We start from the raw sequence: 12,652 nt of genomic DNA, 5'->3' as shown, positions 1-12,652 counted from the left end.
GCCCTCATCCAGGTCATTTATAAAAATGACAAACAGCAGTGGCCCCAAAACAGATCCTTGAGGTACACCACTAGTAACTGAACTCCAGGATGAACATTTCCCATCAACCACCACCCTCTGTCTTCTTACAGCTAGCCAATTTCTGATCCAAACCGCTAAATCACCCTCAATCCCATGCCTCCGTATTTTCTGCAATAGCCTATCTCGGGGAACCTTATCAAACACTTTACTGAAATCCATATACACCACATCAACCGCTTTACCCTCATCCACCTGTTTGGTCACCTTCTCAAAGAACTCAATAAGGTTTGTGGGGCACGACCTACCCTTCACAAAACCATGTTGACTATCCCTAATCAAATTATTCCTTTCTAGATGATTATAAATCCTATCTCTTATAATCCTTTCCAACACTTTACCCACAACCGAAGTAAGGCTCACTGGTCTATAATTACCAGGGTTGTCTCTACTCCCCTTCTTGAACAAGGGGACAACATTTGCTAGTCTCCAGTCTTCTGGCACTATTCCTGAAGACAATGACGACATAAAGATCAAAGCCAAAGGCTCTGCAATCTCCTCTCTAGCTTCCCAGAGAATCCTAGGATAAATCCCATCCGGCCCAGGGGACTTATCTATTTTCACACCTTCCAGAATTGCTAACACCTCCTCCTTATGAACCTCAATCCCGTCTAGTCTAATAGCCTGTACCTCAGTATTCTCCTCGACAATATTGTCTTTTTCCTGTGTGAATACTGACGAAAAATATTCATTTAGCGCCTCTCCTATCTCTTCAGACTCCACGCACAACTTCCCACTACTGTCCTTGACTGGCCCTAATCTTACTCTAGTCATTCTTTTATTCCTGACATACCTATAGAAAGCTTTAGGGTTTTCCTTGATCCTACCTGCTAAAGACTTCTCATGTCCCCTCCTGGCTCTTCCTAGCTCTCTCTTTAGGTCCTTCCTGGCTAACTTGTAACTCTCAAGCGCCCTAACTGAGCCTTCACGCCTCATCTCTACATAAGCCTCCTTCTTCCTCTTGACAAGAGATTCAACTTCTTTAGTAAACCACGGTTCCTTCGCTCGAACACTTCCTCCCTGCCTGACAGGTACATACTTATCAAGGACACGCAGTAGCTATTCCTTGAACAAGCTCCACATTTCAATTGTGCCCAGCCCCTGCAGTTTCCTTCTCCATCGTATGCATCCTAAATCTTGCTTAATCGCCTCATAATTGCCTTTCCCCCAGCTATAACTCTTGCCCTGTGGTATATACCTATCCCTTTCCATCGCTAAAGTAAACGTAACCAAATTGTGGTCACTATCACCAAAGTGCTCACCTACCTCCAAATCTAACACCTGGCCTGGTTCATTACCCAGTACCAAATCCAAGGTGGCCTCGCCTCTTGTTGGCCTATCTACATACTGTGTCAGGAAACCCTCCTGCACACATTGGACAAAAACTGACCCATCTAAAGTACTCGAACTATAGCGTTTCCAGTCAATATCTGGAAAGTTAAAGTCCCCCATAACAACTACCCTGTTACTTTCGCTCCTATCCAGAATCATCTTTGCAATCCTTTCCTCTATATCTCTGGAACTTTTCGGAGGCCTATAGAAAACTCCCAACAGGGTGGCCTCTCCTTTCCTGTTTCTAACCTCAGCCCATACTACCTCAGAAGACCAGTCCTCATCAAACGTCCTTTCTGCCACCGTAATACTGTCCTTGACTAACAATGCCACACCTCCCCCTCTTTTACCACTTTCCCTGATCTTACTGAAACATCTAAACCCTGGAACCTGCAACAACCATTCCTGTCCCTGCTCTATCCATGTGTCCGAAATGGCCACAACATCGAAGTCCCAGGTACCAACCCATGCTGCAAGTTCACCCACCTTATTCCGGATGCTCCTGGCATTGAAGTAGACACACTTCAAACCACCTTCCTGCCTGCTGGTACACTCCTGCGACCTTGAAACCTTATTCATGACCTCACTACTCTCAACCTCCTGTACACTGGAGCTACAATTCAGGTGAATTATAGAATGATACAGCACAGAAGAGGGCTTTGAGTCCATTGAGTCTGCTCTGTCAAAAATAAACTATCACCCAGGAGTTCAAATTTCCCACACCAGACCCATAACCTTGAATATTATGACACTTCAAGTGTTTATCCAAATAATTTTTTGAAGATTGTGAGGTTGTCTGCCTCAACTACCTTCCCAGATAATGCGTTCTAGGCTCCAATAACCCTTTGGGTGAAAGTGTTTCCCTCAAATCCTCTCTAAACCTCTTGCTGCTCATTTTAAAATTATTCACCTGTGTTATTGACCCTTGTATTAAGGGGAACAGTTACTTATTAGCCACCCTGTCCATATCCTTCAATAATCAAGACACTTCTATCAGATCTCCCTTCAACATTCTCTACTCAGAGAAAACAACCCGACTTTATGCAGTCTCTCTACATAGCTGAGATGCTCAAACCCATGCAATATCCTGGTGAAGCACCTTCGATCCCCTCCAATGCAATCACATCCTTCTTGTATGTGGTGACTAGAACTGCACATAGTACTCCAGCTGTGGTCCAACCAAAATTCTTTATCAATCTAATGTGACCTCTCTGCTCTTATAACCTATGCCATGACTGATAAAGGCCTTACCTACCTTATTACCCCGACCTGCCATCTTCAGAAATCTGTGGATATGCATCCCCAGATACCCCTGTTCCTGTGAGCTTCCTAGTGCTCTGCCATTCATTGAACCCTCCCTTGTCTCGTTACTTTTTCCAAAGAGCATGATCTTACATTTATCTGGTTCCATCCCCCCACTCATCTGCCCACCTGATATTTTCCTGTAACACCTTCCTCCTCACTTTCAATCACCCAGCCAATCATTGTGACATCCGAAAACTTACTTATCATACCTCTCACGTTCTTATCTACAGCAATTACAAATATCACAAACAATAATGGACCCAGAAGTGATCTTTGTGCCTTGCTACTACACATTGGACTCCAGTCATACAAACATCCTTCTATCACAGTGCTTTGTCTCCTATCACGGAGTCAATTTTGAATGCATTTAGAAACAAATATGACTGTGTACATTGGCTAATCATCGCCCCAAGATGCAGAAGGCCAATGGTAGATCTTGCTCTCATAATTTCTGTGTTAGTTGAACAAAAACCAAGAACATCAGCTGAAACATTCTGGTCTGTGCATTTCCATTGCTTAGACTTATCAGTTGATGTTCATTTTCTCAGAATAGAACAGCAAGATATAATGACAGTCAATAATTCATGGATACAAAACATGAAGTGCAGAATAAACACAGCAGATCTGGCAGGGATCTGTGGATAGACAGACAGTTACTGTTGTGAGGTTACGGGAATAGGATGGGTCTGGATGTGATGCTGTTTGCACAGTCAGTGTTAACTTGATGGGTCAAATAGCCTCTAGTTGCATTGCAGCGGTACTATGATTCTAGGTCAGTATGACTTCTTCTTCTGAGCTGACAGTTGCTGGAGAAGGGTCATATTGGATTCAAAATGTTAATTCTACTTCTATACATGAATGTATAGTTATGTAACTTGTTCAATAAAGGCCACATATGTCTTTTTTCCTTACAATAATAAAAGTTATTGTATGAAGACTGCACATGACTCTTACTGAAAGCCCAATTACATTCACAACAATTTCTTCATATGAAACCATCTTACTTGTGATCTCCCGCACTGAAAACCTCGACTGTTTTCCATAGCCAGCTGTGTGGAAATACACTACGTACGTGAATGGAAGTTTCATCGAAAAATTCTTCCTCTTCATTCACAGCAGCTGGAAAAAAAAACAAATTTACAAGACAGCATTTCAACGTCCATTTATTTCTGAGTGACTGTTGAAGTATCTTCTCTGTTCGCTAACCTAGTTAGGTTCCCAGTTAAATTAAAAGGTGACTTTAATATTATTAGCCTGGTATTCAGGCTATCACCCTTTCCAGTCTCTTGGTCTTCTGAAGCCATACAATGTTCTCCATACAAACACTCGGAGTAATCTATTCTTACCAAATTCTGACCATTCGAAGTTCATTTTAAATTATATGCTCCACTTTTGAAGGCTCTATTCTCAGTTGTTTCAAGCTTAACATCTTGAATTCCCTCGCTAAATATCTCCTTTAGCACAGTGTGCAAAATAGATGTAGTTTGACAATGCTTTCAAAATCAGAATTAATATCTATTTGTGTATTTCAGGGCCAAATTGCTTTGAATAATCTGAAATAAATACATGCTGTAAAAACTGAGCAGGTCTAGCAGCATCTGTGAAGGGAGAAACAGAGTTAAATTTTCGAGTCTGGTATGACTCTTCTCCAGAATGGGGAAGAGTATTTTGAAAATTGATTTGCTGAATCTCTTTGGAAGATAATAAGCGGATGATACAAAGGTGGGTCACGTTGTGGACAGTGCGGAGGGCTGTTCTAGATTACAAAGGGACATTGATAGGATGCAGAGCTGGGCTGAGAAGTGGCAGATGGAGTTTAACCCTGAAAAGTGTGAGGTGATTCATTTTGGAAGGACAAACTTGAAAGCAGAACACAGGGTTAACGGAAAGATTCTTGGCAGTATGGAGGAGCAGAGGAATCTTGGGGTTCAAGTTCACAGTTCCCTGAAAGCTACCACCCAGGTGGATAGAGTTGTTAAGAAGGCGTATGGTGTGTTAGCTTTCATTAATAGAGGGATTGAGTTCAAGAGCCGTGAAGTTATGCTCCAGCTATACAAAAGCCTGGTTTGGCCACATCTGGAGTATTGTGTCCAGTTCTGGTTGCCTCATTATAGGAAAGATATGGAAGCATTGGAAAAGGTGCAGAGGAGATTTACCAGGATGTTGCCTGAAATGGAGGGAAGGTCTTACGAGGAAAGGTTGAGAGAGCTAGGGCTTTTCTCTTTAGAACGACGAAGGATGAGAGGTGACTTGATAGAAGTTTACAAAATGATCAGAGGTATAGATAGAGTAGACAGCCAGAGACTTTTTCCTAGGGTGGAGGTAGCTATTATGAGGGGGCATAGCTTTAAAGTGAGTGGAGGTCGATATAGGGAAGACGTCAGAGGTAGGTTCTTTGCTCAGAGAGTGGTAGGGGCGTGGAATGCATTGCCGGAGAGGGTAGTGGAGTCGCTCTCATTAGGGGCATTTAAGCAGCTATTAGATAGGCATATTGATGGCAGTATAATGTAGGGGTGGAGATTAGATAGATCTTAGGATTGGAGTAAAAGTTCGGCACAACATTATGGGCCGAAGGGCCCGTACTGTGCTGTACTGTTCTATATTCTATGTTCCAAATATACTCTATCAAAACAAGCTGTTACTCTTTATGTGAATGCTCTAGTAGATGCATAGTTGAACTGTCATGTGTCTCATTTATTCATAATCAGATCTGTTTAAATGTTGATATAGTATGGTGTCGGCAGAACTGAATCACGTCAGTCATGTTGTTCATTTTCCACTGATCCTTCACATCCAGTCTCACATAATATGGATAGTAGCCTTAAATAAACCATAAATATCCCAGACAAAACAATTTTTCAACATACCCTTCTTGTGAAAAATAAATTTGTTTCATCAGAACATTGCAGAGTTGCAAATCTGTTATATTAAACATTATGACAGTGTAGATAATTGCATAATTCTCACAAGTGATCCTTGAATTGCAGGATGCAGACTGATGTTGGATTCCAGCATTCTCACTGCTTGAATTCCTTGGTCACTAATGTTACTTCTTTTTATCTATTCACTGTTGGGGAATGGGCGTCACTGAATTGACAGAATTTACTGACCATCCCTACTTACCCTTGAGAACCTAATGGTGGTCTGCCTTTTTGAACTGCTGCAGCACATGTGCTGTAGGTAGATCCATAGTGCCATTGGTGAGGAAGTTCCAGGATTAGACTCAGCAAGAATAAAGGAATGTTTATATACTTCCATGTCAGGGTGATGAAGAGCTTGGAGGGGAACTTGCAGATGGTGATCTTCCCATCTATCCACTGCCCTTGTTCTTCCAGACGAAAGAGGACATGGGTTTGGCGACCTAAAGACCTTTGGTGAATTTCTGCAAAGTATTCCCTCTGCCCGAACTCCAACCAATTGTTTTGTCTTTATTCTGCACAGTTTTACTTGAATTCTGATCTTTGACTGTGATATTACTGTCTCCCTATTTATGGCTGGTAATGTTAGTTTTTGGTGGGAACACGTTACTGACAGACAAAACAATATTTTCCTCAATGATGAAGCGAGGAAACCAGCAGTCTGTTAACGCCCAGCTGGCTACAAAGTTTTGGTGAAAGGCTCATTTTAACTGGAGCACTAGAACTATGAAATGCCCTGATGATTTTTCTTTCCCCAGTTGTGTCAGCCTCCAATAAGTTGTTAGCAGTGATTGCATGGAAGGGCAGAAGACATACAGTAAGGGTAAATAGAGATGACCTTTCCAGAGCTGTGGATATCAAAGGTAACAGTAAATAAAAACCCAGGTAACATGGCATTCTGTCCAACCACCAGACCGCTCTGTTTATGGTACTCTAGAAAATACACCCATCCTTAATTACCAAGCACGATAACAAGCCCCTTCAATTTGCTTCATTATCACATACTTAAATAGTTAATCCTCTCAAAATATAGTGAGAGTTCCTAATGATTCCATGTTACAGTAACCTCCAAATTCTCACCACTCTCTGGGACAGTGTATTTTGTCATGATTTTCCTGCGGGATTTGTTGCTGAACATGTGACATTGATAGTGTACATTTTTGTTCCTTCTGACGAAAGAAGCATTTTTGCTGTGTTTATTCTCAAATATTTCTCAACAGTATTTTTCAACAATAATTCCATTAGACGACTACACAGCCTTCTAGTTCGAGTGTGAATATATCCAATCATTATATGTACATCATCATGTAGCTTGGTATCATGCTTGTAAACTTTATTTTAGCATCTTCTCCATTTCTTCGATTTCATGTTTCATAGTCACAGTGTCATACAGCATAAAAACAGACCCTTCGGCCTAACATGTCTATACAGGCTATAAAACACCAAATTATAATAATTCCAGTTTCCTGCACTTGGTCTGTAGTCTGTTACACCCTGGCACTTTAAGTGCTCATCCAGATACTCTCACACAGCACGTTCCATATTTCTAGCACCCTCTGACCACTTTCTCTTCACCTTAAACTTATTTCCTCTTGTTTTAGACACATTTGCCATGACACAAAGATCCCTGATCTACACCATCCATGCCTCTCAATTTTCTACCCTTCAGTTAAATCTTCCCCGCTTCTCTCAGCCACCTCTGCTCCAGGGAAAACCAACTCATCTTATCTAGTTTCTCCTCATAACTGGGACTTTCCATCCCAGGCAACACCCTGGTGAATCACTTCTGCATCCTCTCCAGTGCAGTCACATCCTTCTGATAGTTTGACAAGCAGAACAGCAAACATTATTCAATCTGTCACCTAAACAATACTGTATAAAGTTGCAGCAACACTTCCATGCTTCTATATTCACTGCACAGCTATGGAAGGCAAGCATATATGCTTTCTTCACCACCCTGTCCATCTGTGCCAACATCTTCAGGGATCTGTTGACTTGTTTACCAAGGTCCCTTTGCTCCTCAGTAATCCCTAGGAATCTATCATTTACTATGTAAACCCTTTCCTTATTAGGCATCTCAAAATGCATCAACTAACACTTATCAATGTTAAATTCCATCTGCCATTGCTCTGTCCAATCTATCAGTTGATCAATATCAGATTGTAGCCTGAGACCATCCTCCTGACTATCAACAACTTCAATTTACTAATCATACCTCCCACATTCACAAGTAATTCATTAATATATATCACAAACAGCAAATGAGCCACCACCAATATCTGTGATACTGCTGTTCACAGGCTTCCAGTCACAAAAGCAACCCTCCACCATCATCCTTTGGCTCCTATTTTCAAGTGAATGTTGGACCCAGTTTGCTAACTTACGTTAGATTCCATGGGCTATTACCTTTTGGACCAGCCTTCCATGTGAGAACTTGTTTTGTATCACTGTGTTTCGAATTGGGCTCTGCTTTAAACCTGTGCTCACTTAGCATTCCATATTTGTTATTTCCTGTGTAGCACAAGACATCATTTAACTGGGTCACGTTAGTAAATACAGCGTGGAGCTGGAGGAATATTAGCACAACATATATAGCCATCCTGATGAAGGGCTTAAACCCAAAACATCAACTTTCCTGCTCCTCTGATGCTGCCTGACCTGCTGTGTTCATCCAGCTCCAGTGTATTGACAGACCCCACATCTGCAGTTCTTGCTACCTCTGGGTCACATAAGTAACTAGCCTTCTGCAAATTTAAACAAATAGCCAGTATACAAAAAAAGAGAGAAGAGTTATAAAGAATCCTGATATCATGATTTACATCAAAGACTTCCCAGCTGCCCCCTACTCCACGTATACATGTGGCATATTGAAAAAAATGAGACTTTTTTTTGTCATTGGAAGGACTAAAAACTAACCGTCAAAAAGGAGATTTTACAAGGAGACAGTGGGCATCTGAAGTCATGAGGAGCTGTCACATGCTCAGTAACCAAGCAGGTTTAGACACATAATTAGCACAGCATATATAGCCACCCACCACCCCCCTCCCCTTACTGAGGTATATTGACAAGGATAGGTGCGTTAGGGGGAAGCTACACTCTCCTCTTTGGGGAAGACCAGGAGTTCCCCTGCATTATTGATACCGGTGACGACCACAGACCATCACTGTCAATGAGTGTGGCTGCAAGACATTTCGGACTGGATGTGTGAACGCTTGCATATTCCCTTTCCTTTGCATCACAGCTAAAGTACTGCTTGTCAGAAAAGTATCAGAATACTGCTACAGCATCTGCAGTCTTAATCTAGTCAGTGATTTGGAGACAATTAGGTATTTCTGATTGCAGAACCCCCAAAATCAACAATACAAATCAGAATAGTAGATCATGTGATGCAATCAAATTTCTGTGCATGGGCTCTGTATAACTTTTCTTTTCTAAGATATCCTGCCAGAAATGTGCCTGGTTATTCAGGTTTTTTTTTAAAAAATCATGACCTTATTCATCTGCATCTCTATTTTCAGTGAGTAGTGTAACTGAAATGTATATATTTGTTTATGATTGATTTGACTTGCCATATGAATATGACTGAAATTTGATTCCACGCATTAAAACAAAATATGGGCCAAAATACACAAAAAAGGCTCTCACTTACATCGCGCTATCGAATTCACCTTCAGCGTCTGATTCTTCCTCAGTTCCACTCCATAGATGCAACAGCTCTTGAAAACCTGTCGACAATCCACCTCCTTGACCCGACTTGCTCGCCGCTCGCAGCTAAGCTGCATTAATATCTTAGTAATTCCGTCCATGCAGCATTTCCGCAATCTGCGATCTGGGTATTCGTTTACTGTAAATAAAACAAGCATTGGAAAACAATATAATTCAATGGGTCAGGGAATTCCACTTTTGAGCATTTATTATTACATGCGTACAGGAGTTCATAAAATCTCCAGCTTGTGGAAACAGGCCATACAACCCAACAAGTCCACACCGACCCTCCGAAGAGCATCCCACCCAGGCCCATCCCCCTTTTCTTTTCCCTGCAACCCTGTATTTCCTATGGTTAACACACCTACACATCCCTGAATACTACGGGAAATTTAGCATGATCAATCCACATCTTTGGACTGCAGGACGAAACTGGAGCACCCGGCGAAAGCCTACGAAGACATGGGCAGTACGTGTAAACTCCACACAGACAGGTGCTCAAGGGTGGAATCAAACCTGGGCCCCTGGCGCTGTGAGGAAGCAGTGCTATTCACTGAACCACCATGCAGAATCAAGTCACTCTATCATGCAGGTTAGGAGGCTTAGTAGTGTGTTCCGAATCACAAGATGCTGAACTCTTGTGTCAAAGAACAAAGAAAATTACAGTACAGGAACAGGCGCTTCGCCCCTCCAAGACTGCACCGACATGCTGCCCATCACAACTAAATCCCCCTACCCTTCCGGGGACCGTATCCCTCTATTCCCATCCTATTCATGTATTTGTCAAGACACCCTTCCAAAGTCACTATCGTATCTGCTTCCAGTACCTTCCCCAGCAGAGAGGTCCAGGCACCCACCACCCTCTGTGCGAAAAACTTGCCTCGTACGTCACCTTTAAACCTTGCCCCTCGCACGTTAAACCTATGGCCCCTGGTAATTGACTCTTCCACCCTGGAAAAAAGCTTCGACTGTCCACTCTGTCCATGCCCTCCATGATCTTGTAAACTTCTATCAGGTCCCCCCTCATCCTCCGTCATTCTAGTGAGAACAACCCAAATTTCTCCAACGTCTCCTCATAGCTAATGCCCTCCATACCAGGTAACATCCTGGTAAATCTTTTCTGTACCCTCTCTAAAGCCACCACCTCCTTCTGGTAGTGTGGCAACCAGAATTGAGCACAATATTCCAAATGCGGCCTAACTAAGATTCTATAAATCCGCAACATTACCTGCCAATTTTTAAATTCAGTGCCCTGGCTGATGAAGGCAAGCATGCCATATGCCTTGTTGACTACCTTTTCCACCTACATTGCCACTTTCAGTGACCTGTGTACCTGCCCATCAGTACTCTTAAGGGTTCTGCCATTTACTGTATATTTGCCATCTGGATTAGACCTTCTGAAATGCATTACCTCACATTTTTCTGGATTAAGCTCCATCTGTCATCTCTCTGCCCAAATCACCAACTGATCTATATCCACCTGTATCCTTTGATGGTCCTCATTGCTATTTGCAATTCCACCGACCTTTTTGTCATCAGCAAACTTACTAATCAGACCAGTTACATTCCCCTCCAAATCATTTATATATATTACAAACAGCAAAGTCCCACATTGATCCCTGAGGAATGCCACTTGTCACAGCTCTCCATTCAGAAACACACCCTTCCACTGTTACCTTCTGTCTTCTATGACCGAGCCAGTTTTTTATCCATCTTGGATAAAAAAGCTCACCTTTGACCCCGTGCAACTTTACCTTCCGAATCAACCTGCCATGAGGAACCTTGTCAAAGGCCTTACTGAAGTCCATGTAGACAACACCCACTGCCCTACCCTCATTGATCATCTTCATCACTTCCTCAAAAAACTCAACCAAGTTACTGAGACATGACCTCCCCTTCACAAAACCATGTTGCCTCTCACTAATACACCTGTTGATTTCCAGGTGGGAATAAATCCTGTCTCAAAGAATCCTCTCCAATAATTTCCCTACTACTGATGTAAGGCTCAGCAGCCTATAATTAGCTGGATTATCCTTGCCACCCCTCTTAAACAAAGGAACAATATTGGCTATTCGCCAATCCTCTGGGACCTCCCCTGTAGCCAGTAAGGATACAAAGATTTCCCTCAAGGCCCCAGCAATTTCCTACCTTGCCTCTTTCAGTATTCTGGGGTATATCCCATCAGGCCTTGGGGACTTGTCTATCTTAATGTTTTTCAAGACCCCCAATGCCTCCTCCCTTTTGATCTCAACATGACCCAAAACTACCGACACACCCTTGTCCTCAAGACAAAGTGATAATCTTGATCCTGAAAGAAAATCTGATAATACTATCCAGTTAGAACATTCTGTCTTCTTTTCCAGAGATGGTCTGGTTATTTCTGCCATGGAGAATTATTGACAATGAAGCTGTATTGAAGAATGCAAAGGTACAGGCACTGCACCATGATAGAAGAAAAAAGTACTGTCCAGACATCAGCAACTTCAGGCACAAAGCATTAACTGTCATTATTTAACATTGATGTAAGGCAGACTGGTGCAGGTAGAGTGTCCCAAAATCAACATACATTACTATCCAATTATGGAGTCCTGTGGCCCAGTGTTAGTGTTCAGCATCGCTAAGTCAGAAGTGGGCCGCAAGAGTGAGCCAAAGTTCCACTTTACTACAGAGTTATGTCATAAACATCCTTATGAGACTAATCAAATAAAACAGATGAAAAAAGTCTTCTGAGGATACTTAAGTAATAAAATCACCTATAAAGAATGGAGTCAGGAAGTAAACGTGGAAACAATTAATCAAAGCAGGGTGTAAGGTCAATCCTAACAGCATTTGGGCAGTTAGAGTAATATAAGTGGAAAACAAGATTTTAAAACGAATCTTGGGGGAAATCTGCATACAAAATTGTAAAAGGTGAGTTTGTAAAAGAGAATCCCAACAGATTTCTAAAAAGCACATTATTAATCATCAGGTAAATGAAATTAAAATTTTAAGGAAGGAGACCAATAAAAGTTGTTCATATTGATGGTAAAGAAGCAATTGACCATGAGTCTTGTATACAAAACTTGTTAAGGTAATCACGACTTTTGTAAGAAGCTAGAAGCATCAGCTTGGATTAAAACAAGTCTCTTGGCCGAATAGATGGAGTTGTGATCATTTGAGAAAAGAAAGTGTACAATTGTTGCGCCATTGTCTTGTCATTTATTTTGAAGAAATCTAACTTAATCTCAACTTGTAGCTGTCAATAACTTAAAATCTACAACATTGTCACCTCAGCTATGTGCTAATTTGCCTATGGCAAATCATTTTTTTTCTAT

At 41.8% G+C, this 12,652-nt stretch overlaps 1 protein-coding gene across 1 annotated transcript in view; it reads right to left on the bottom strand.

The window, feature by feature from the left end:
- LOC125486897 (complement C4-A-like) overlaps positions 1 to 12,652 on the bottom strand; it is a 179,844-nt gene that overhangs the window by 91,206 nt on the left and 75,986 nt on the right. Inside the window, exons 17-18 of the mRNA XM_048616449.1 lie at positions 9,283 to 9,477; positions 3,720 to 3,834 (exon numbers count right to left, since the gene is read on the bottom strand). Of these exons, the coding sequence (XP_048472406.1) occupies positions 3,720 to 3,834; positions 9,283 to 9,477 (310 nt within the window). The remainder of the gene's footprint in view (positions 1 to 3,719; positions 3,835 to 9,282; positions 9,478 to 12,652) is intronic.

Source organism: Rhincodon typus, chromosome 35, assembly GCF_021869965.1.
Source record: "Rhincodon typus isolate 14 chromosome 35, sRhiTyp1.1, whole genome shotgun sequence".
NCBI lineage: Eukaryota > Metazoa > Chordata > Chondrichthyes > Orectolobiformes > Rhincodontidae > Rhincodon > Rhincodon typus.
This window is presented reverse-complemented; position numbering and strand designations above follow the sequence as displayed.